The sequence below is a fragment of the Melanotaenia boesemani genome, chromosome 7 (assembly GCF_017639745.1).
Source record: "Melanotaenia boesemani isolate fMelBoe1 chromosome 7, fMelBoe1.pri, whole genome shotgun sequence".
NCBI lineage: Eukaryota > Metazoa > Chordata > Actinopteri > Atheriniformes > Melanotaeniidae > Melanotaenia > Melanotaenia boesemani.
Window position 1 is genome coordinate 31,306,517 of NC_055688.1, and position 26,685 is coordinate 31,333,201.

Genomic DNA, 26,685 nt, shown 5'->3' on the forward strand with positions numbered 1-26,685 from the left:
CACGCCAGGGGAGCGCGTCGGAGCTGGAGGATCAGCCGGGAGTGAAAATGTGAAGGTGGAATCCAAGGGAGCAGCGTCGCTTTATTGTCACTGTGAGAAGAAAGCCGACGTTCACACAGCAGGCGCCGGGGCTTTGTTTGGATGTTACGGCTAATTACGGGAATAACCCTCGTGTATATTTCTCTTTTCTTTTTCTCTCTTTTTTTAATCCCTCTTTCTTTCAGCGTCCACCTTCTCATTGACTGGAAGCGGTGCTGTTGACAGTGAGGAGCATCATTTTTATCTTTACTGGATATTCATTTTAATTACACACTGGCAAATCAGTAAACTACCCGTTTGTAGATTTCCTCGTGCTTTATGGGATTATTTCTTGACGGCGCAGCTTTGTTTTGGATAAGAACACATTGGCTGTCATGAGTTCCAGTGGTAAGTCCATTCTTGCGCGCTTTATTTGTCCGCTTCAACTGCACGGACAAAACATAAGAGACAATACACGAGAGTCCAGAAACTCCCAGAAAGCAGTCATTGCCTGCATTTTTTTTTTTTTTTTTTTTTTACATTTGTTGGCTAATTATTACAGAAAATAAACATTTTACATTTTAAATGAATATACATCTGAAAATAGTTTATTATCACATTTAATCTTATGTGCTGTAGAAGCAAGAGAACCCCTGCAAAGCTCGTGCAATAGATTTGTAACAGGTTTAGGGAGGATAGTGGAGCTAAAAATAACTAATGGAGGTCAGCATGGCATTCGCTCAGAGTTCATCCATAAAGGAACATCTTTTGTATTTTTCACTCACATGACAGAAAACAATTACTTGGACTTTCTCGATGTTTGCTGCTTTGCTCTGTCACCTCTCTTTCACCTTCTTCTCTCCTTTCTCATCCTATTCACTACCACTCACAGGAAACCACTCCAGCTTTCAGCTGTTGTCTCTTAATTAAAGACCACCTGTCCTCATAAAGATTCATGGCAGGATCAGGAAACCTTTTATTTGGGGGGGGGGGGGGGGGGGGGGCTGTTCTCTGACCTGACCGCTATTGGTGGAGTTCATGTGTGATGAAGCATGGGACATAAAAACTCTGACAGCCTGAGGGGCTCCTGTCATCCTTACCATGGAACGGCCTGGGGACAGCTATGATGCTAAGCTGACCTTGTATCAGCTGACTCTGACCCTGATCCTCTTGTCCGCTGAATCAGGGCTTTCCCTGTTTGGCTGGGGTAGTGTGTGTGCATGTAGGGGGTGGAGAGTCAGCTGTGTGAGCATGTGAACACATATGCATGCTTTGCTGTATTTCCAAGTCATAACAGGTCGATACCCTGATCCTAATGTGAGGATTTAGGTGTTAACATTTAAAAAAAAACCCTTTCTAGTCCACTGTGATGTTGGTGGAACTTAATGTGATGTACACCAGGTGCTTAGAGAACTGATGGTGTCAGGCACTTCCTGTCCACCCTCTGGTATTACTGCATCATTCATAATCTAGCCTGTCATTGTGTGGCATTACATTATTCATCCAGCACTCTGAACTCAGCCCAGCCTGGCTGCCGGCTCTATTTCTGTGTGAGGTAGGAATGGTGTTGCTCCTCCACGCAGTCTGAGAAAATCAAACTGATTCTTACGTTAAGCTTTAAAATGCTTTTCCCAGTTGACACAGAGAGGGAGAGGAGCATGCACAGCCAACATGTGGAGAACTGTCACAAGTGTTTTATGGTGTATAAGCATGTGCTCCGATAGGATTGCACAGGTACATGATTGACATGTCAACGTGTGTTTGTGTGTGTGTGTGTGTAAATCTAGGGTATGGATGTCTGTAGTTAACTGCATGTGCATGTGTCAGCATTGTCACAGCTAGGAGATTGTGGTGTGACATGTCTCTGCTTTGGCTTAAGGCTTAGAAACACAGCAGGCATCTGAGCTTAAAAGAGAGCATCTCTTTTTCTCTCTTCTTCTTTCCTTTTAATGTCAATCAAACAAGTGTTCTCCTCTGTCTCCAGTGCTGTCAAGGTTTGAACATGACTGTGCCTGTTAGGCAGTACTGTGTGCAGTGTTTTTCACTGAACTGGTGATAGCCCAGAGGCCATCAACACATGCAGAGTAATTACAAACAACTCTGTCCATCTTCATCTTCTGGGCCCTCTATCTCTCATGGTCACTGGGCTTTATGGATGTGTAGTCAGAAACTTTATTTTCTGCCTGGCTGGAGGGCTGAACAGGACTTTGAGTAAAGCAGGTTAGTTTCTTTCTGAAATAATCTTGGATTTTGATAATTAGATATACAGGGAAAAAATAAACAGTGTTTCTTTGGGGCAAGGTGCATGCAGTTTGTGTGTTTCAAGGGAGTGGTAAAACACATGTTTAGCAATACACGGATCATTGAGCTCAGGGACCTGAGGGGATCTGCAGAGCAATACATCAAAAGCATTGACACTTCTCTCTCTGTTTGCACTCTAGAGGAACATTCTTGGCTTTCAGACAAGAAATATCCAGAAGCAACAGAAGAATTTAGTTCAACATGTTGGAACTTTTAAAAACTCTCTCACACACTACCATTTTGCTGACTTAACAGTTAGACTGCATGTCATGCAACTTCACTATTGCATTGATTTAAATGATGCAGATACTGTTGTAATCTCCACTTTGTTGTCAAGTACTTTTGATTGAATGACAATTCATTGGAATAATGTAATAAATTATATTTTTGTCAATTTAAGATAATCACATTCCAGTGATAAAAATATATGTGTTTAAGTGTATTTATACCTTATCAAGCACAGATGGATTTCTGATACTTGGTACTATTGAGAAATGGAAATACAGTGTGAAAAACATATTGAAATGTCCTCAATAAAAGCAATATGCCCTCCCCTGTGTTTTCAAAGAAAATTTCAGACATGTTAATCATTTAGCTTCTTTGAATGTTTGCGTTTAAGCTTGTTATATTATTTTCATAAGGTATAGATTTTGGGAGATAAAATTGTGGGACCACACATTTTGAATCCAACATGGATGACTTTACACATTTAGAGTTTTTTTGAAGAATTGATACTTGGCTTTATTAATTTATTACCATAGTCTTTAATGTAATAGCTTTATTGATTAAGATTTAGGTTAAGCATAGGGTAAGGGATATGGTCAGACCTTCAGTTGTGATGATTAAAGTTATGCTTTATAGTCAGAATGATGCCAGGCCTATGACCAAGCCATACGACAGTGACATCAGTATGGGCCTTTGTGCTTGAGTAGTGTCTGCATTTGTCTGTATGGTTGGCAGCATGGTTGTTGATGCTGATTAAAGGAGTGGCATCTAAAAATATAAGTTGCTATGTTACTGTGGTTTTATGATTAGTTGTTGAACTGAGTATAAAATAATTAAGAAAACAGTTACAGGCATAAAACTGGTTGCTGTGTATGAACGTATGTACAAATTTAATTCAACTGCAGCTTCTTAGATGTGAAATTGGTGTTCCACTGTAGGCTATGGTTAGAGAAGCTGCCAGAGCACAACAAAGACAGAGACAGCCCAACCAGAAATGTCCACAAAATCATTTTCACACACACACACACACACACACACACACATATATATATATATATATATATATATATATATATGTATATATGCTTTGTTAGCATGCCAACTTTAACATTTCAGTCAAAGCTAGACCTATAGATTAAATGATGGACTTTTTTTATGTGCAGCTTTACTGTAAGCTGAGATCCCCTTTTTATTGAAAAAATCAACTGGAACTATGTAGGGAGCCATATCATTTTTGATTCCTGTGCGTATACTTTATCTAATGCACAGTTCAAACATGAGCCAAACACCATTCATCACTCTGTGATCAGTTCAGACTTGTTACTTAAATAGCATAGAGAACAAAGGCGGGAGACAAACATGCACAGATGCAAACACAGATGCTGGCATGTACTAATGAATATTCATGAACAGTTGTGTACAACTGGTATGTATTTACAGGCCAATGCAAAACTAAGCACACGCCTTTGTTGTTCAATGGTGGTTTTTACTCTAGAAGTCAGTTTAATTTAGCTCATCAGTAAATACCACTCTGGAATCTGGAAGGAAAATTTAGAAGACAGTCATGGATACAAATTAACTCGTACACTAATTCAGCCCAATGACAAACCTCTGCTGTGTCCTCAAGGATGTTATCACCATGACCTTGGCTTCTGGTAGGACTGAGCAATCATTCAGACTGTCAGTAGCAGTCTGACCCTCCTTTCTTTGTCTGTGGAATGACAGCATGTTTGTGTTACCCCTGGACACTATATCGCTCTGATGGATGCTCCTTCCCAAGGTCTTGATGGAGATAAAGACAGATAAAGAGAGGGTGTTGGGGGACAACATGAAGAGCCCTGATCAATGCCTGCATTAGATTACTGACAAAGATGATGGATGTCCATACTCCTTTGCTGTATTATAAAAAGTGATGATTAGCAGAGTGAATTATTATTCCATCAACATTGAAAATCCAGTAATTGTCTTGGTTATTTTAGAGTTTAAAAAGCACATATTTTTGCCTAATGTTCAGGTGGATAAAGCAAAATATTTTCCAACATGCTTTCTTGTTCTGCAGATTTGAAAAAGTGTCTGTGTGTGTGGCATCAGGGTGGTACTCTGTCGTATGCAGCACAGAAAGCATGCAGAGAGGAATTATATGCTGTGGTGTACAACATCTAACTGTTTATTTTCTAATACAAGGACAAAGTATACACCAGCTCTAGGCTGGCTTCAGTATTTTGGCCACAGGTTGCATCTTTAATCCATCTGCTTTCTATGCCACTTATTTCACATTAGGGTCATGGGGAAGCTAAAGTCTATCCCAGGAATTTGCATTTGAGAGGCAGGGTACATGTATGCAGGGTGCACCCTGGACAGGGTGTCAGTCCATTGCAGCAGATTACATCTTGCAGTTTCAAGAAAGTGTAGCCGTTCATATCTCAACTTTGGGTCTTGCGTTTATAAAGCAGTTCATATTTTGATGCCATCTCATGGTGATACTTCATCTCATATTGAAAATATATTTCTGTGTAAACACTGAACTGAAGCTTGAATTTAAAAAAAATTAAACTGAAAACCAAATTGCAATCTCAATATTCTTTAGAAAAATCGCAATTCAATTTGTTTTTTTAAAATCATTCAGGCCTATTGGACAGAATGGAAATTAGTTGGTAGAAACTTGCAGGGCTTTTTTTGGCATTGGCTATGGCCTGTGGATGTTCCTAAATAAATCATCAAGAACACAGAAATATGCTTCACCATTATTTGTGTGGAGAACGCTACAATATTATCCTGGAAGAGAAACATCAGTTTGGAAAGTTTAGGCTCATCCTGGGTCACTGTTATTTCATCATGCAGAACAAAATTTGGTCCCCATGTTCACAAATGGGCTCCACAAGTTGGTCTCCTACAGTCCCGATAACGACACAATAGCAAAGACTCACATATACACACACAGACACACAAAGACTCAAGGATTGATGAGTAAGATTAATCACAACCTAATCAAATGTTTCCTAATTCCTGTGACGTAGTGAACCTGTCATTAGTCCAAGAGTCTTAAATTATTGCAATAAAATGGCAGAAGTAATTATTTATGATATGCTTATAAATACTCAAATTCAAAAGAATATGCTGGAAATTCAAGACATTTTTCTTTTCAATTTAATGCTTAATGTCAGGTGATCCTTTTGATTTTGCCTGATACTCATCATTCCACTCGTTTATCACCACCCAGTCACCCAGCATCTGTTGTGACTCAGCTCCCAGCATGTTCTTCTTCAGGGCTGTCAGGTCAGGGGCAGAAATAGCAGCAGTCTCCCTGGGGATGCTGTCTGCCTCTGACCACAGCGCTACTATCACCTGACTGCCAGAGGCCGTTTTCTCCTGAGACACTCAGCACTGATGTGGAGTCAGTGGATCACACCTGTAGTCTGGTGGCTATCATTAGAAGGATGACTGAACACCTAAAAGCAGGAGAGAAGTGTACAAATTTTTGAGAAATCTATACGGGTTTTGGACACTGGTTTTGGAGATTTAATTGAGTTAATGGGAATGGACGCACTGAGACAGTTGGTCATGTGATGCTTGAGCTGACTGCTTTCTGCTGGATTGTCTGCATTCTCTGCTTTTCAGGCATGCATGCTCAACAAGTTAAATAAATACCTCACTCATTAAAAACAACATTTTTTCTTAACCTTGAAGCTTGATATTTTCACAAGCTTTGTAATTTCAATTTGTGGTGATAAACTTCATCCCTTACCTTAGTCAAGTTTGATGGCATGTGCTGTTTCCATATAAGATTACCTGGCTGAGCTTGGAAACAGAGGGTGTTAGACTGTGCCAGAGGATTGTTTTGGCCCACTTTCAGAAGGTCATCATGGTGAAGAAATACCTAATGCATTTCTATAGAAGCTTGCATAGGCATGCATGTACTCCCATTAGTGACTAGTTCTCTTTCTTTCTCATTACACCTGATGGAATCAGTTTTGTTCATGTGTGTTTTTTAAAGTAAATTAAATAAACTTTGAGGGAGTGTAATTTGAACCAGACACTGGGCACTTATCAGGCAGGATAGTTGTTCCCGGTCATGCTGCCAGCATTGTGAGCAAAAACAATGAACTAACAGACTTGAATGTGGGAGATGGCGAGTGGGAAATGATCATTCTTGCATATTTCAAGCTCTCACACTCCTATCCTGTGCAGGAAAATAAACAACTAGAACTGTGCAGACATTTTCTCCCACACCCATAAATTTATGCCCTCACATGGCTCACATACACTTGTAGTATAGAGAATATTCTTGAGGTCTCACATAGGTTTTTTTAACAAGCAATATACAGAGTCCAGTTTGACATCTGTTTTCAGTTCACCAGATAACTTTGCTTAAACTATCTGTTCCAAGGTCAAACTACAATTTTTAACATCTCTAACCATGTTGTTGTATAAAACCAATAGATTTGTTAACCTGTTTTGACTTGAGTTCCTAAACTCAAATCTCATGATTTAAAATCATGTGACTTACCCTCTCCACCTCCTCTGCATCCCTATGTGGATTTTAAAAGGAAATATTGAAGAATGCTGTCAGACACCATAGGTTTTGAGAGTTCAGTATTTGATGCCCTGGGATGAAAACAGGTTGAAATACACAGCTGTCCCTGACAATGCATTGAGGTGCACAGACTACACGACTTTTTAAGTGAAGCAAGTTCTTCAGAATTCATCGAGTAAAATAAAATCAGCTGCTCTGTTGAGCTTGTGCTTCAATCAGTTATTCAGGTTGCCACTTGTGCTCCTTTATGAAAAATGAAGATAAATAAGAGACTGAACCCAGCTGGAATAGTACAGAGTCAGCATTGTAAGGCTTGTATGCAAGAGGATTTGTTTATAGCTCAGGGGAGGAGATGGACCTTTAAAGAGCTTTTAATAGCCTTTTACATCATTCATTTCAATTAATGTATCATCTTGATGTTTTTTCATGTGATGGCATTTATTCACTGTGTTGTTGAAACATGTGAGAACCTGCTTTTCTGACTGGTTGAAATAGCTATTGGGCTTGCAGGAATCGGGCATAAGCTAATGCATAATGAGGTAAGGGTATCCATCCGCTTTCTCAAGTGTGTGTGTCATCCAGTATGAGTGTGTGAAAAATAGAGACAGTGGGAGAGAAAGCCTGGAGCTTACCGAGCTTATAGGTGTCAGACCTCACAGCTTCAGAACAAGTGTTGACGGATTTACAGACTGATTTTATTGTGTGAACAGTACACAGTACAGTCTGTAGTGTAATCAAGCTGCAGGCCTGGCAATGAGCTGATAAATTATTTGAGACCTATTTGAGTATGTGAAGCACCTTAGTTTTATATCTTTATGGTTTGATATTTTTATATAACGATAGAAAGTTTTTAAAATTAATTCATGGGACAGTTGTGTAACCAAAATAGTCTTTAATATCTTCTTTAATGTAACACAGTCAAATATATAAACTGTGCCTTATTGTGTTTTGCAGCTTTTCACCAAGGCTCTAAGCGTATTGAGCAGAGCTCTGGACCTATTCGGTGCCACCGATGTCGGGAAATATGCAAAGGAGAGGTGGTTCGAGTCCAAGATACTCACTTTCACGTCAAATGTTTCACCTGCACCGGTAAGAAATGGAAACCTTTTCACTTAACACAGCACAGGAAGTGTTAGACTAGACAAACAACTGTGGTGATTGTGCAAACAGGTGTTGTTTTACATACTCCCCATGCCTGGGTGGTCATGGTCATAAATGCTGTAAAAGATATTTTCTGTTTTTTTTTTTTTTTAAGATGAATTCCACTAATAGGCCAGAGACAATACATCTTTCTTGGCCACATCCTCACCCTCTATCCACACACCTACACACATGCTTTGACAGATACATTGTAAGCACTCTATCTCCTGGTGCACATGCTGAGTGCTACTATTAGCCCACAGTGGGGACTAGAATGGATCAGAGGTGCCTAGCAGGGCACACAGACTCCTACTAAGGTAGCTTGTTATTATGTTAGTAACTTGTAAAGGATTTTCATTTTATTGTACACAGTGGCCTAATGAGACTAACTAGCTTTGCACTGCTATGTGAGCACTGGAGACTTATAATGGAAACAGCGGTGACATAATCGCACAGCATGTTAGGGCGACACTAATGTGAAATACCTGTGATGCTGTAAAGCTAATTTGCTTACCGTTGTGGTCACTAATGTCTTAACTGTGGAGTTTATTCATTCATAGGATTTAAAGCTATAGCTATAAAATAATGAAAAAAAATAAATGAAAAAAGAGGAAATTATCATATAAAATTAAGAAAAAGTATTGCTTTAAAAATGTCTAAGTTTATGATAATTTTATAGTTATTATTAGAAGTAACTAAAATTCTTGTTGATGGATGGTAAAACATACAGTAGATACATAGTTTAAAGTGGATTTATTGGTCACATGTTATAGACAACATGCTTTACTGCATGAACAATTGGCAAAACAAGAAATAAAAAAAAAAGTTAATGAAAAATTTAAGGTCTTTTCCATCAGGTGAAACTCAGTTGTGAAAGTGGTCACATTTTCAGACTAAAAAGTAAGTAAAGTTTATTTATATGAAGATTAATTATAGAGATGTTGCTTCAAACCACAATAAAAGATTTGAGGCTTGAGTTGATTTAGACTGGCAACAAATTTTGATCTTCTGTGAGTAGATGTTAGCTTAGCTCCTCGTCAGAATTCCCTCCCAGATTCTCAAAATTAAAATTAGGCCTGTTCACTGTCTGCAAGTGAGACACAGAGTACTCATAAGTACTTTAAACAACTTTGCTTCAAAAGAAAAAAAAAGGAAAAAAGCATATCCCTTAAAGGCAAGGACTAACTGGGTCTTGTGACAACAAAGTATCTGTGTATGCCAAAGAGTACGATTTGTCATGCTGCTGTGCTGCCTGAAGAATCTGCTCAATATTAAGATTGTTGTTCAATTTTATATGACGTGACACTCATGGGTTATTTTTCCACCATTTGCAGATATGCTTAAATGAAAAGGCAATGTTTAAATGATATACAAGAAAAACTTGTGCATGTTTGCTGGGTTGTGCAGATGAAGAACATAACATTGTTCTACAATAGTCTAATGGGCCGTCCCCACGGCGCCAAATTGCAATAAAACCGCAAAAGTATTTTAGCAATCCACCCTTTCATCCACACAAACCAGGGATTAGCCTCCATGAAACCAATCATGTCTGAAACAAGGTACCAAGGCGGATCGATTTGAAACCTCTACCCTGTGTGTTCGTCAGGACAGCGTAACCGCACAACTGGAGGATATGACGTCAATGTGACGCACACGCGCCAAATACAGTAAATTTTTTTGCTTTGTTGTCTAGCATTACTCGAAGAAGAAGCTCGACTTCTTCATCAGAAACAAATGTTTCTCTTTTGGCTCACACTGAATCCTCAGCCATCTTCTCTTCTTGCAGTGTGAACGTCCTGCAACACGCAGTGAGCCTTTATCTGCGCACGCGCTATGTCTTGTTCTAACTTTGGAGTGTTACTCTTTAATCATCATAGCACCCCCCACGGCCTTGTAGTATGTACTACAGTGGTTTTGTGAGGATAGTGAAGTCTTTCTCCTATTTAAATATATACATATATATAAAAATAAAATATGCTGAAGCTCGGTTTTTCACTTTTGCTTGCTGCTGTCAGCACAAACATTTCAGTGTTTTAGAATTTACTCATGCTTCACTTTATAATTGGATTTCAGTGCTCTGCAAATAATTTAATCACACTGAAATCTTTTAGTTTCTTTTTTTTTGTCAATGCTTAAATTGACTAAAGATGGACATTTTATAGTAGCACTTTTTCCTTGGCTGTCTTTGGATAATTGAGAAAAGACGGATGTTTTATGCTGTCTGAACTGTACTGACAGTTTTACCGCACTCAGATGTTCTACAGTACATTAGCTCGTGTGAGTCTATTCATTGGAGGGTTGCTTTTGCTACTTCCCCACATGTATTTGTCACATACATGAAAACTCAAACCTCTACTGAAAATATACACATATAAAGGCCCTATTCATCTGTTTAAATGTGCACGTCCAAACATGCGTGCACGCTCACTGTGATTATGAGAGGTTGCTGTGGTAACGGTGTAAAGGGGCACCTGAGCCCTGGTTGGTGGATATTCTCAGCATCTCTAAGGTGCCAGTAACCAATCAGAGGATGCTGTTTTGTGCCCCAGAGAAAAAAAAAAAAAAAAAAAGGGGGGGGGGGGGGGGTGTTACCAAAAGTAAGTAGGAAAAAAAGAAGAGGGGGCGTGGGGGTGCTGTTTGTGTCACCCAAACATTACATACATATAATACCAATCTGAGTCTTACACTCTCATCCTCCTTTTTCATTTTCTTTACATTTATAGCAGCAGTAATGTCATAAAAAAATGTTAGCATGGATCATTTTAGTGTTATCATGATAGATGTGAGCACACCTATCAGACAATTGTTCACTTTTGTATTCCAGAGAGTTCTTCTTGTCCCATGAGGTAGCAATGGGGTGCTTTTTGTGCCATTAGACTCTACTACATCCCTGCTCATAATATGCACCCCTGTATGGGCTTCTGCACAGCTAGCAGTTTTCTAAAGCTGTTATTGTTCAGCATCTAAACCCATCCGCACACAAACATGTTGCATGTTCCTTTGAACTCCATAAACTCAACCCATTCTCTGTTATCTTGGGTTCTGATCTCTGCTTTTCAGCAGAAGCAATAGAGAAGGATTTCTGTGTCATGTTGTTTTTTTTAAAGATTTCTTTTTCTTACTGTCTACTTCTTTGCTTTCTCACTCTCTTTCTTGATGATTGTCATCCAAGCATGAAATCAACTGTTCATCTTGGGACAGGATGATATTGTCATGCTGGATGTGAGTTGGGTGGCTTATGGATAAACTTTATCATACCATCCTACCAAAATGACTATCTGCTGCCAGGAGTCATTTGCCTTGTTATACATGTTAATTAATTCTGTGACTGGGGTGGTTTTTCACATTTTATAATGTTCTATGCTTTTTTTTCTTCTTCTCCAAGAATCAGCTTGTGTTTCCAAGATATCGACCTGGACCAGTCATGATGTGTGTGTTTCAGGCTATCTTCATTACTAATGCAAAGCCATGTTACAAAATCTTACTTATTTTCCCCTTTTTTCCCATCCTCCCCCTCTCCTTTCTTTATTGCAGTGTCCTTTTGCATCAAAAGGGCTGAGTTTGCCCCTCTGTAAAGATCGTGATCATTCAGACTTAAATAGGCAAACATGTTTAGAGTTACTTTCACACACAATCACTGCATGTAAAAATACATACAGCCCCACTATCCATAATTTTATCTTCCTTCTGTGGAGCCACATTACAATCTCTTATGCATTAGTCAGAGGAGGAGCAAATTTCTAATCATATGCATTTAACCTCTCATTTCAGCTCATTATACTGTAGGTGATTATGGCATAAAGAGGGAGCCAAACAGCTCAAGAAATAAAGTGTGGAAAATTCTGAAGACAGAAGCCAGCTCTGAGACTAATGCATCAGCCCCAGACAAAGAGAAGGCAGCAGGGATGTATTTGTGGATTATGTGGATTCCATAGCCGTTCTCTGCGTAGCAGCCAGCTGCAAAGTATGGACAATGTGGTGTTGTATTACATGAATATGGGCTGACTCGTGCATAGTGCTCCAATGACACAGTGACCACATTTACCAATCTTCCAAAGCAAGAATTAGCGCTCTTAGATTGTGGCAAATGCAACACAGCCTGTCTGTGACTTGAGCACATAAATCCCATGCAAAGGGTGAAATAGGTACACATATCCCAGCAGCCAATTACTGATTAAGAAACGACACAACAAAAAAACAACAAAACTATAAACAAATAAGGATGCAGATACAAACACAGACAAATTCACACAAACTGCCAAGCTGCTCCCTGTAGTTATTTATATTTGGAGACCAAACAGATTTCTCTAATGAAACAGCACTTCCGGGAATAGTAGATTTACACACAAGGGTAAGATAAATAATTTGACTGCTCTTGTAATGTTCTGTTTTTTTGTTTGTTTGTTTGTTTGTTTTGTTTTGTTTTGTTTTTAACCAGTATTCTCACTAGACCTCTTATAAAACAGCAGCATCTTTAACTCTTTCTCTGCAGATCTGTCAGTCTGTTCTCCCTCTGGATGCATTAGCTCCCATCTCTCCACCTCAATGTTGTTAGTTTCAGCCGTCTGTACTGTACTGTTATTACACTTTGAAGGCAAGAGAAAGACTGGGGAAAGAACAAAAGAAACAGAAAGATGAATGGAGAGAAATAAAAAGGAAAAGAAATAAAGCATGGTTATGTTGAGAAACAGAAAGAGAGACACAGCACAGGGAAAAAAAAAGTGGGGGGTTACAGGGAAGGGGAGCTTCCTGTAGCTATGGCAACCGCTGGTACACTGGTCCAATCACCACACCAATGCGTGGTTGCTAGGGAGAGATTCCGGCAGAGGGAAAAGGGAGCATGGTGAGAAGCTTTGCTTTTCCCTGATGACTCCTCTGGATTCAGAAGAGATGACAGGGATTATTCGCCTGCTTGTGTTTCCCAAGCATCACCATCCTTAAGGGATTTCACACATTGAGGCCGTGCAAATTGCCTGAATTAGTGCATGTGTATGTGTGTATACGTCACAATGTTTTTGAACTACTTAGGTGAGAAAGAGTCTGGCTTTGAGATGTAGTGAAATCCGACGGATAGAGACGGTGATTGTCTGGAAAACCCTGCTGTGTCAGACAAAACGTCCATCCATCCATCCATACATTTTTATTGCTTATTACAGAGACCAGTCCCTCGCAGTGTGGTTATCTGAGCATGAACTGTGATATAATTCGTGCCTATTTTCCACTCAGCTTTGTCATTTATCAGCTCTCAGAGGGTTAAAACCGGAAGGCCTCAGCAGCAGATCTGTTCTGCTGGTATGAAGGGACTACACTGGGCAACCATCTGTCTCGATTAACTACAGCAGCCAGAAACAAGGGGAACCCTGTCACTCATGCACGATTTCTTTCTGCTTTGGCTTTGGGGAGCTCACCTCCCTCTTATTTAAGCTTTTTCTATGACCTCTCGCTATGAACTCTGGTTTTTGCTAGTTATTTTTAGCCATGCTTAGGCACTGGAGGTCACACAGCCAATCACTTTTATCCAGGCTGAAACTGAAATTAAAACCCTGTTGACCCAAAAAGTTGCTTTATTGTCAACTTATCATAGCATTACATCTGAAATTGCCTACCAAATGAATCTTATCAGTTTCTGATTATCTTTATTGTGACTGCAAGTAACAAAGACATTCTTTTTAATGTGTTGAACTAAATGGCGAAGGCTGGATAAATAGGTACTAAAGGTTAGCATGTTAGCATATGTCTTTTGGAGTCTGCTAGTGTTGTTTTTTTGGCTTGAAGCATTCACAGAGCTGCTAATGCAGCTGAAGTTTTTAGTTTTTCTCATTCTCTAATCTGTGTCACTATTTCTTCTCCCTCCCCTGTGATTTGGCACAACTTGTGAAAACACATTATTTACTCTTGAAGTGTTTGCAGAGGGGCTCAGATCCGGGGGAACAGGAGTAGGGCATAGCAACTTCAGCCTTGTGTTTGTATCACAAATGTGGAAGTGAATAGATGTGATGTAACTTGCCGCTGAATTACTACATACATAACCCTTCGCTATATTATCTCAGGCTGCCTGTGTTAAACTGCAAAAATCTTTTAAAATAAACATAATGGTGAGATCTGCATTAGAGCAATAAGAATGTACAGTGGGGTTTCTTTTATTTACTGTACAAAGCATGTCCTTTCAGAGTCACAGAGAGACTTGAGGAGGTTCAGGGAAAAAAGGTAGACACTGAATGAAAGGCAAGGTTGCATTGAAGTGCAGCTCTGTAGTGGTGGGAGGACATGGTGCAAATTGAGATAAAGTGGAGACCTTGTGCTCAAAGCCACAAAGATTTGGAAGCAGTCTTGAAACGGAAAGACAGAAAGAGAGGGGGCAGTGGGTGGGGGATCCGGGACTGTTTTAGGGTTCCGGCCTGGGCCGACTTTGAGAAGGGAATTTTAATTGCGTCTGCTGGCTGGAGATAAATACCCAATCAGGCAGACCCCCTGTGGATACCTAATCAGTGCAATTCTAATGACCACAGCTGCCTAGATGCTAACTTCTAATCACCAGATTTATGATCTCTGGGTGCTAAGTTCCTGCACTGCCAATATGAAGGAGAATACCAGCAACTTTTGGTTCCCCTCATTAGGGTCCCATTGAGGGAAAGATCATAAAATAACCAAGAAGATTAAATTAGGTGTTTGATGTAGTTTATGATAAGGATAAGAAAGCTGTATTGTCATTGTAGTTGCCCACAACAAAATTATTTCTGGCTTTTTTACATGACAACAAGTTACATAAGTTAACATCACAGTAAATAAACATTTAAAAAGTTACAGCAGTTAAAAAAGTAGCAGCAATAAATATCAAAAACAGTACAAACATCGTCATTATTGCACAGTTACCCAGGTGTTGTATTGCACTTACCAGACATCAACTGTATGCCTGCAGTTCAGTTCAGGTCACACACCAGTCTATAGTCTGTGTGTGTTGGGGGGGTAAAAGGATACAGCTCTGGGAAAGAAGCTGTTATTCAACTGTGTACTGTGGGTTTTTAGAGAGCAGTATCTCCTCCCAGATGGCAGGGGGATGAACGGAGAATGCCCCAGGTGAGTGACATCTGTGCTGATGGTCCTCGCTCTCCGCTTCAGCCAGTTGGCATACACAGTGTCCAGGGGTGGCAGTGTGCTACCTGTGACCCTTCGCACTGTTCCCACCATCCGAACCAGATGCCTCCTACTCTCCCCCGTGGAGTTTCCATACCCCACAGTGCAGCAGTGGCAGAGGACGCTCTCTATCATGCTCTGATAAAAGTTCCTGAGCAGCTGAGGTGGCAGACTGGCCTGCTTTAGCCCTCTCAGGAAAAAGGGTCTTTGTTTTTTGTCTTTTTTTACCAGGCTAGAAGCTTTTACTGACCATGTCAAGTTCTCATTGATCATGTGAATACAGAGGAACTTAATGGAATCCACTCTATCCACTTTTTCCCCCTTGATAGTCAGAGGGTCCTTTGTGTTCCTTCTAACTGTCCAAAAGTCTACGATGACCTCCTTTGGTTTAGTGGTGTTCAAAACCAGGTTTTTTCAGTGCACTATTAAGCCATGTGTTGAACCCCTGCCTGTAGTAGGACTCATTGGGCTTGTTTAGTTCTTCAAAGCTGATTATGTTTGGTTTAAGAGGATACAATCTGACTCTTTCTCTATACAAAAACATTTTAACATGAAACCATTTTATGAAATGCAAGACTTCAACATCACCTGTATTGTTTAACAGTAGCTTTGTACATTTTCCTCACAAGTAGCTGCATTAAAACTCCCCAAAGGCCATTCATAGGACTGTAAAACAGAACAGACTGGTTCTAATATGGGCTGTTTTTTATGGGTAGTTCTCCACACCATGTGGTGCTGGTTGTGAAGTTGTAGCCAGACCCTTTATTCTCAAAGCCAAGCAAAGCCACAGCTCTGAAACAGCAGAGACACCAGAGTCTGTCAGCTCCACCCAGTGTGTTGGCAGCTAACACGTGGAGGGTTAAATTTTAAAATCTGTGATCATCATGGCTGAACTGGGAAAACTTAAAAAGTAGAGGGCCTGCTTGCAAGTGACTTCTGAAATGTGTAGGCCCTTTCAAGCAGGTTTGAAGGTTGGTGTTTTTTTCAAAAATTTGAAAAGCTGCAATATGATTGGCTTACACAGTATGCCCTCTAAAACCCAGCCAGAAAGTGTTTTAGTAGAGTATTGTAATATCATGATGGAACAATTGTAGGTTTTAATCTTTACAGAATAAAGATCAAAATCAGTGGAAGGTCAATCAAATCATTTCAAATGTGATACTTTAAACAGCACATTTCCTTCTGACATGTAGAAGCATAATTCCAGACAAAGCTGAAAAACTCATGTATGAGAACCATAGACTAATATACTGCATAAGAAAATGTTTGAGTTCTACAGCTGATATAAAATATTGTACAAAATCCTTGAGCTACCTCTCTGGGATATTGGTGCATCTATTTTTTTTTAAACAAGCTGTAATGGTTTCTGGGTGTTGTTGTGTGTTATGTTCATGTTTTTGGGTTTCTGGTCATGTTTAGTTAGTTTTCCCTTGTGTGCTGTGGTTTTCTGTTCCTGCCTCGTTAGTTCATCTGGTCTGATTAGTCATCCACTTCACCTGTGTCTTGTTAATCCCTCTGTGTATAAGTACTCCTGGTTTTCAGTTGTTCCTTGTTGGAGCCTCATCTTTCACCATTCAAGTTTGCCTGTTCCCTCTGGTTAGTGTTTTCTGTTTTGGATCTGATAAATAAACCTCTTTGTACCTGCACCGATTCTGCCTCCTGCCTGCCTGCCGGCCTGCAATTGGGTTCTCACCTCTTCTGACGCCCGCCATTCATGACACACGCATATATAGAAATGCATCAAAAACAGCATTTGTATATTTCTAAAGTTTGAAATCAATATTTGGTACTCTTTTATCATTCAACACAGTTTTAACCAACTTTTAGAGAATTTTTCTTGTAATTTCTTTAAGTATTATTTAGTTTTCTCCAGGCCTCTTGAAGGACATTTTAAAGCTTTTCTTTGGATGTTGGCCACCTTCTGTTCTGTTAAGATGACTCCACACTACTTCAGTAATGTTGAGATCAGGGTTCTGGGAAGGATTACTGTGATCAATCCATAAAACCTGTTATTTTAGAGGTTATTACTGACCAATAGATGGACCAACTGAAAAGCCAGCTGCATGTTTCTTTTTTTGTTTCAGATCTTTGCTGGATTTTTTTTTCCAGATTTTTAATGGAATTACCAGCAGATATCATTTATCTGCTGTAGAGTTTTTTTATTTTTTTCTAAAGAACAGATCTTTCTGAGACATGCCAAGTTTACAGTCGCTGGCTCTTTTGGAGTAGCCATGTATAGGCTTATTATTTCACACATGACAAACTGGTATTTTTTGGCAGTTTAGCATTGATTCAGTTAAAGAAAGTGCTGCAAACTATATGTCCATGCAACAGGCTGCAGATTCAATTTAAAACGGATTCTTTGTTTAGTTGTTTGTTGTGTAGATACAATACAGCTCCTTCTTTTGAGTCAGTTGTTTTATTTTGGGCTCGAATGATTTATATGTCAGCAAGTTAAGCAACAAATAATTAAGCAAACAAACAAAAACATTTCTCTGAAAATGAATAAAAAAGCAGCCAGTAAAATATGCTGCCCTCACCACCAACCACCAGCACCTCAATCAGACTGGAAACTAGCTGTCTCTAGGGTAACTGTGGAAGGTTTATGTCCTCCTGGCAACTGTGCAAGAGGGATGTCCTTTGTGATGCATCCAGCCAATCTTCCATTTTAAAAAAGAAAACACAGTGATTAGCCAACAGGTGAACCATCCAGTTTGAGCAGACCCAATTGTCTAGATGTAATTTGATTAAGTGTTTGTATGCTAATGTACACAATGCATTGAGCTAATTGAGCAGATTCCACTCATTTAAAAACTCATCTAGGTGAAGACTGAAAAGCAATCATTTTGAGAGAGGGAGAAGAGTGTGGATAAAAGGAAAAGATAGAAGCAGAGAACAGTAAAGCTATGAATTTACTACAGAAGGTTCAGAAGGTTAAAACATTGCTTTGGTGAAATGAATGCTATTTCAAAGCACAATCAATTTTTTAGTGGTAAAGAACTCTATACATGTGGAAATATTTACCCTCTCATTCCCATTTTTCCATGAAGAGATTGGATAGCCTGTGATTTGGGTTTCTGGTATGAGCCTTACTTGATCTGATTCAACATGCAATTAGGGCACTCTCTGAAATTCCATGTTCAGTGGTTCTTAAAATGTGGTTGGCACATACACGCACAATTTTATGGACAGGCAGCTGAACTCTGGTCTTCTGTGTGCATCTGCCTTACCTTCTTCTATTATTCTGTGGTCACATTTCATTGATATAGTGACCTGTCACAATGATAAAGACCCACGATCATGTCTCACTGTACACAATGTCCCTTTTCATTATCCCATCTCTGCATTTGCTCAGTGCCATCTCATCAGGGATGGATTTATGTGTTTACACCCTCCCGAGGGAGCTGAGATTGTTTTGTTTTAAAGTGAGGGCCCATTGATTTTTTATTACACCATTAAGTCAATACGATCCACTCATAAACAGCTTGAGATTAAATGAGCCCCTTTGAAGGGTTTATGTGCATATGTGTGTGCCTATGAACTGTCTGCCTGCAAGCAAATGCTAAAAAGTGTTTGGCTCTGGGGAGCCAAGTACAGCCTGGTGCAACAACTCCATTTTCTATTTATTAGCAGTGAGTTGAGGGCTTATCCTTATGTTTCATTCAAGAAAATATTGTTTAGTTGCAGTGTTTCACAGAAGCTCGTCAACATTTAGAGCTGAACCTAGTATGGCTATACTTACAGCATCTGATTTTTTTTTATACCCTATTTACATTTTTCATGTGCTGTGACAAAGGTCTAAAGGCTGAAATCAGGATTTTTTCCATACAATTATTGTTTGAAGATGCACTACAGAACTTTAGCAGACTTTTTCAGTGAGGTGCCCACTATTAATTTGTTAATTGTCAATTTTGTTAAGTTGGCATCCATCTTGGATCCTACCTGTATTCCTCTCCTGAATCAGCCCAGAGGTGCATTCAAAACGGCTGGTGTATTTATATCTACTTGCTAGCATGAGACGTAGTGCTTAAAGCAAAACTCGGCTGCAACATCGAGGGGTGTCTCTGAGGAAAAAGTTATATAGTGTGCTTTCTCCACCTCGGGATGCTGCTGGGTAATGTCAGACAACTCTGGAACGTAGAATTTTAAGGTTGGAAAGTTACGTAACCTCAAAGAACTAAATAGAAACCCTTCTTTCAGATTATCAACAAGGATGCATTTCTAAATCACTGACTAATTACAAAAGATCCAATTCATAATTTCTTATTTAACCTTATCAAAAATTAGGATGATGTGATATCAAGGAATCTGCTTATGTTAGAAAATCACGTGATTTAATTGATCTTCAAGGGCTGAATAAAGGGAAAGTTTCTATTTTCAGTACTTGTATTGTTGGGCCACCAAATGTTATTCTGCAAGCACAGTTTTCACAGTATTCCTACTTTTATGGTCCCTCAGTGGCATTCCTTAGAAGATGTTGTTTAAAAGAAATGAAATAAATATTTCTGATTTCTGGTACCTGATTTGTTATCTTCTCAAAAGGCAAGGCAAGGCAGTTTATTTGTATAGCACATTTCATGTATAGGGCAATTCAAAGTGCTTTACATAAAACAAAGGCATTACAGATATTTAGAAATAGTAAAAGGCATCAACACATAATCACAATAAAATAATAAATTACATTAAAATGATTAAAAGCAAAAAAAGTTAAGGAGAGTGAAATTAGCCTAATACCTGTACTAAAAGTGTAAGTTCCTGAAAGTCCTTATATGCTAGCATAGCTTAGTATATAACTACCTAGAGTCTCTCTTTTGGTAGCACTGTTGTCATCTAGACAATCCCTCTAGTGTACACACAATTGAAAGATACAGTTTGCATTATACAAAGAAAAAGACACAAATGTCTTTAGAAGAAGTTTATTAGTTTTCTTCTCTTTGCCTCGCTCAGGTCTTGTGTCTTTCAAGAAGCGCTATGAGCTCTGTAAACAGTGCATAAACTCCGCCTCAGGCAGAGTAGTAGAGGATGGGCAGAGTTTGAGTGTCGTGCTTGCAAGCAGTCATGTAAAATTGTGGCTTTGCATGCCTTGAAACCTTGGAAAAATGTTCAAATATATATGACGGAAAATATGCCTGAGTTAAGTGTCCCATGATGTGCTTGGGACTAACCTCAGATAAGGCAATGCATAGTTGTGTGTAACTATAAAGAGATTATATATATATATGTATATATATATATTGAGGGAGGCATCACATGTTTACGCTGCAAGACTTCTGGGACTTGTTGGTTGCAGAAAGAGTCCTTTTGCATTTCTTTTTTCATCAGGGGTGTGCATGGTCTGCAACAGGTTTAAATGAATAGTCATCCCAAAGTAACATCCACATAACACAAATGGTTTCCAACCAGAACATTGCATTATAAAGAGATTATTAATTTTATCAAATTTAAAGTTAAAAAAAACGCCCTAAACAGGTTTCAGCATTCATAAATTCATTTCACTTGGTTTAAAAAACTTTCATCCTTCAATCTCATAAGTGACATTTCTTTTTTCAGTCAGATGTCACAATAATTGTTGACTCTTCCTGTTGGTGAACCACATACAATAAACTGGGAAAATTATATCAGTGACCACAGTGATCTGTAAAAAAAAAGCCTCTCAGCTAAATAGTTATACCCACTGGAATTCCCTCTCAGTTACAAAGGGCTATAGCACATATTGTCTGCTAATTGTACTTGATATACGCAAACACAAACTAAGCACTGACTTTGTGCATTCAATGCAAGACATTTCCGTTTCGTCCCCATCACTATGTAATGAGTGTGTAGTCGGTGGTCGGATGCGGTTCCCTGTTTTGACTCCTTCTTGGCATTGTTCGGCACAAAATGACTTTTCTACTGATTATGTCATTATATTCCCATCAGAGCAAATTGGCTCTCTACTGTCTGGAACTGAATAACTTCCTGGGCAGCCATGTGCAAAGACAAAGATACACAAAGGACAAACAAGCACATTTAAAAGCGTTTGATGCTAAAAATAGCATTAATGATATCCACACATCATTCTATATGTTTTACCATATCCCAGAAACTCCCAGAAAACTGCAGGTCTGCTGAAACTATCAGTAGTTTTAGATCAGGGTTAAAAACTTTTGTATTTATGCCTTTCATCAAAACAACTGTTAAATTCCCAAAAATGGAACTTTATTTTATGCATTTTATCTGTTTTATTTTAGTATTTTTTCTTTCTGTTTTTATTTCATTAATTTTATTTCTTTTAAAGTTTGTGTTTAATGCACTTGGTATTGCTTCTTACACCCCGCTGTAATCCTTTAATGTTTTGTGTAAAGCAATTTGAATTGTCTTGTACATGAAATGTGCTATACAGATAAGTTTGTCTTGCCTTGCCTCGCCTTACCATATATCAATGCTTCTCTCTACAGTGTGTAACTGTGATCTGGCACACTCTGGCTTCTTCCAGAAGAAGGGTGAGTACATCTGTACCTCAGATTACCAACGTCTGTATGGCACACGCTGCGACCGCTGCAACAGCTTCATCACAGGAGAGGTGGTCTCTGCTCTGGGTCGTACATACCACCCCAAGTGCTTCGTTTGCAGTGTCTGCAGGTAGGTGTTCATGCTTTCAGCACAAACACAAATCAGATGCTCTAAACTTGATTTTCAGTCTCATTAATTAAGAGTTTTGCAACCAGGGAAACATTGTTTTCTTTAGTGTCAAAATATTCTACTGTGTTGGTGTTGGTGCTGTACACACTGAGATTATTATGTCAATTTATTGCAGTGCTTCCTCTGTTTCAGCTGTATTGGCTACACAATATATTTTGCAAATAAATATTTACTGCCACAATCAATAAGAGGGACCATTTTATGGTAATATTGGATTTTTGAATAACTTTGCATTAGCATGATGAAGAATTTTGAACCACTTTGTGTAATTAAACAAGGACTGACTGACTATTTTTGGTCATGTTGGAAGAACCAGCTATAAAAACACCATATAGGTGCAATAATGAACTCTGTTTTTAGTCTAGTTTTGGTCCCCATGTCAAAATGTTAAGAAAGTCTTAGCCTTTAAATACTAAGCTCACATGTATTATTAGTTGCCTTCTATTTAGGAGGAAAAACTTGCTTGAATGGTCTTTGTTTAATGAGGAATTATTAAACTATCTGAATTAGAACCAGGTAGGAAACAAAGGATGAACCTCAAAGTTCAATATTTAAAGTGCAAAACATTTAAACATTATTTATCTTTTCATTAAGTCACATTTCGAATTTTTTGTGAACGTATTTTTTTCTGACTTGTTTGTCCAAAGAAAAGTTTTAGAACTTGGGTTATAAAAGTGCAATATTCAGCCCAAATGAGTAAGTAAAAAGACAAGCAAGACCACATGTCTTGCATTTGTCACGTTTATGAAAGCTGAGGATTCCTCTTTCCGCAAATTCTGCAGGTCTGTGACAATATACTACAAAAGGTTTTCCAGCTGCAGCTGAAAGATGAAGACAACAGAGCTGCTGCTACTGTACGCCATTATTTAGTTTTGGTTTGTAGAGGATCTGCTTCAGCATGCCGTTGCCAAGTCTTTAGATTGCTTTTAGTGACATTTAGTTTATATACCTTGGAAGTCTAGCCAGGTGCTTGTTTTCAGGTTTGCTGATCATGTTGTTGATGTCCAGATTATTTCTACCATAGATTTCTACCATTTATTATGTTGGCAAATATTTGCTAAGAGATTATGGTTTTAGGTCCTCCAGCTTGTACCAATCAGTTATCACCAAACCAATATACACGGTTAAAGCACTGTGACACCCCAGCTCCATCAGTCGGGGGGAAAGGAGACCATTTTCTCTGGTTCTAATCTTACCACAGACACTGTAGTTTTACAGCTTCCATTGAATCTTTGTCTAAATAGTTCTAATAATTCTGATCCATAAGCACTTTTTTAAATTAATTGACTAATGTATTTACTTTTTCTCTTTTACTTCAGTGTAGGAGCTTTCTAGAATGAAGGGTACATCTTGTAAAGTAATTGTACCTTGATCATTTCAGTTTTTGTTAAACACATTAATTCTGAAATGGGGGAAAAATGTAAAACTTTGTCCACATGAACAGCAGTTCTCAAATTTAGCTTCTAAAAACTCAAAGTGCAAATTGACTGACATTCAAGCTTGGTTAAACACAGAAAGAGCACTTCAGTGTTCCTTCGTTCTGTTAAATTATCCACTTTCTGATGTCATTATAACCTGATTTTTCTGCACATGCCCATATGTAGCATTTTGGGCTGCTGATCTGCTGTCACCAATATGGTATTTTGAGTTTGATGTTTTATTTATTTGTTTGTTTTGTTCAGTTTTTCCATACATGTCCAGACCTGGGAAATATTTATTTTTTACTTCTTCTTTATAATTTCATCAGAACTTTAATAAAAGGTGCCCCATGCATGATGCGCAAAGAAGGTGTCTTGTGTGGATCACTTGACTTCTTTATCTTTACTGTTTTGGATACATTCTGGAAAAGATTCATCAGCAGCCTGTAGGATAGTATGATATAAGAAAGGATGTAGAACAGTGGAATGATTGTTGAGAGACTGAATAAAAAACGTTTTCTTCTTCCCCTAAGTGCCATGAGTCACTGCGTTTTCATGACAATGCATCCCGTTCAGAAATGATGCTGCAAAAGTTGCATCTTCAGAATTAAGAAACAGAAAGGGTGCTTTAAGTGTGTAACTATCAATGCTAGTCAGTATTTGATATCTAATAGGAAAGCTAAGACCATTGTTTTATTTAGTCAAGACACAATTCCAATAAGAAAGCTGACCTGGTGTTTCACATAGCTAGTTTCAGCGAAAGTAGGCCATCTCTCTACTGATCATGTTGAGCTCCTCCAGCTCGTGTAGTTAACATCATCTGGGCTCCTTTTCCTCCTTTTATTTCACCATCTTTCACTTTTTGTTGCTATCTTTCTCTTCCACGTTATAAAGCCGGGTTCTCTGTTTGCATTGAAGCTATGGATGATGTCTCTCTTTGGTTTCCTCTGCCGCCCCCATCTGTTGTAATATGTTTTAAGTTTTATATGAGAGTGATCTTTACTTACTTCCCTCCAGGCGAGTAGTGTTTGTGTGTTGTTGGGTGTCTGCTTGACATCGGCAGTCACACCCAGGAGCTGCTTGTAAAGGAGAAAAGAAACAGAAGTAACCTTAAGTGGCCAGCAACAGTCAGTGGAGCAGTCCTAGCAGAGACGGTGTGTGTGTGTGTGTGTGTGCGTGCGTGTGTGTGTGTGTGATGTCAGTGCACAAGAGTCAACTGGAAGAGACAGCGAAAAGCCTCTGGGTGAATCTCTTTTTTTTCATGCTCCATCTGTCCCTTATCACATCACTCATATTTTCTTTGTAGGCTACTTCTTTTTTTCCCCTCTTCTCTCACTCTTATTTTTCTTTTTGATGAGTTCCTTTTCCTCATTGTCATTATCCCTGTCATCATCTCCCTGCCTTTAATCATTATCTGCATCAAATCGTCTTCCTGTATGTCTTCATCACTCTTTTTGTGTGTGTGGGTGTGTGTGTATGTGTGACATGACAGCCTCAGATCTAATGGAATCAGATTACTTTTCAGTGTTAATGTTTTTTAAAAGCAGCAGTGATCAAAGCTGTAGGGCATATCCCTCAGCCAGAAATAACTTAACTTTTTTGGTCAGTGTAAAAAAAAGAAGAAGAAGAAAAAAAAAAGGCATTAAAAATGTAAACAGAGTGAATTTTTAAAGCGCTGAGAAAGGCTGACAAGGCAAAAGTGTCTTGAGGGAGTAAGAGTAACAAGCAGGTAAAGACAAGGTCATACACACTTTTCTGCACCATGACAAAATTTTTCATACAAAAGTTAGACTCAGGTCTGTGACTTTTATGGTCAGACTCTAATACATGAAAGTGATTTTGTCTGTTATGTTATGAAACTGAATCCAGATGCAAAAAAACTAGGCTCCATGTATCAAATCAAATAAATTCTATGCTTTATCAGCTTTCACTGGTTTGTGTTCGTTTACCAGGCCTTTGTTGAATAATTTGTGTGTTGGAATGTCTCTGTTGGCTCATCTGCTCAACTCACTTGTCTGTCCTTTCTGTTTTATGCATGGAAGTTGCCTGTTCTTTAGTAAAATGAAAGACGAAAGAAGCAAATCTAGCATATTGTACAGCTGTGTAAAAGAAAACTTGTACTCTTTCACTTGTAAGTGCCAAGGAGGAAAGACACCATCAATGATTTCAGAGAAGAAATAGTTGCTTCTCATCAATCTGGGAAGGCTAATAAAGGCATTTACAAAATTGATTCCATCGTTCTGCAGTTTGAAAGATTATCCCCAAGAGGAACACATTTAAGACAGTTAACAATCTTCTTAGGGGTTGTCATCCCAGAGAGCTCATAGACAGTCCGGTAAGAAACTGCAAAAAGCCAAAGATATACATCTCAGACTCTACAATCCTCAGTTAGTACATTAAATATTAAGTTTCCAGGCTTTCTCCTAGAAACCCTCTTCTCTGTGGCATAGTGGTAGAGAGATGATTATTTGTGCATGTCCTGCAGCCACACGGCCAGGACACCTTGGTGTCATTGAGTCAACCATGAACTCTGTGTACCAGAGTTTTCTAGAGACAAATATGAGGCAATCTGTCTGAATGTTTAAGCATGGCAGAAAGCAACAGGACAATAATCCCAAACACAGCCAAAGTCCAGACTTTACGATGATTGGTACTTTAAGAAAGCTGTGGATGAGCATATGTTACCACAGCTCAGTGAACTGATATTTTTTACCTAATACATAAAATCCTAAATCTTCATTTTGACACAGATCCTTCCACATACATAGACAAAAACAGATGTTAAAACTCCCATATAAGCTTGCAACATTCACAGCTGCATGCTCTTCACAGAACACACTTGACATGCTTTACTCTGAACATCTAAAAGTGAATACATGAATGTACCGCACTCATCTGTGCTGAATGTAAGACTCAAGCCTCCCTCTGGGTCTTGGTTTGGCTCCAGGTCTTGGCAGGGGAGTAAAAGGATTACTGTCATCTGTGTCTTTTAAACAGCCTTCCCTAAGCCTTTTAGCACCCCATTCATTCTTCCATCCTCCCCAGTCATAAAGAAATCAATCTGTCTCTCCCAGAAGAAAAGGAAAGGGAGTCAAAACAGCGCATCATGTAATGGTAAATTTGATTGTATAAACATTGTCTTGTTGTCATGTCCTCAGCCTGTCAGCATGTTAGTGTGTATTTACTTTATTGTAGCATGGCTGTAGAGCTGGAGGAGGAAAATGGGGTCCACAG

The 26,685-nt window shown here is 38.9% G+C and overlaps 1 protein-coding gene across 7 annotated transcripts in view; it reads left to right on the plus strand.

Annotated features, from left to right (window-relative positions):
• ablim3 (actin binding LIM protein family, member 3) overlaps positions 1-26,685 on the plus strand; it is a 44,532-nt gene continuing 17,847 nt past the window's right edge. For all 7 annotated transcript variants that reach the window (XM_041989540.1, XM_041989545.1, XM_041989541.1 and 4 more), the window contains exons 1-3: positions 1-426; positions 8,033-8,167; positions 21,790-21,973. In XM_041989540.1, the coding sequence (XP_041845474.1) occupies positions 414-426; positions 8,033-8,167; positions 21,790-21,973 (332 nt within the window). In that variant the 5' untranslated portion in view covers positions 1-413. The remainder of the gene's footprint in view (positions 427-8,032; positions 8,168-21,789; positions 21,974-26,685) is intronic.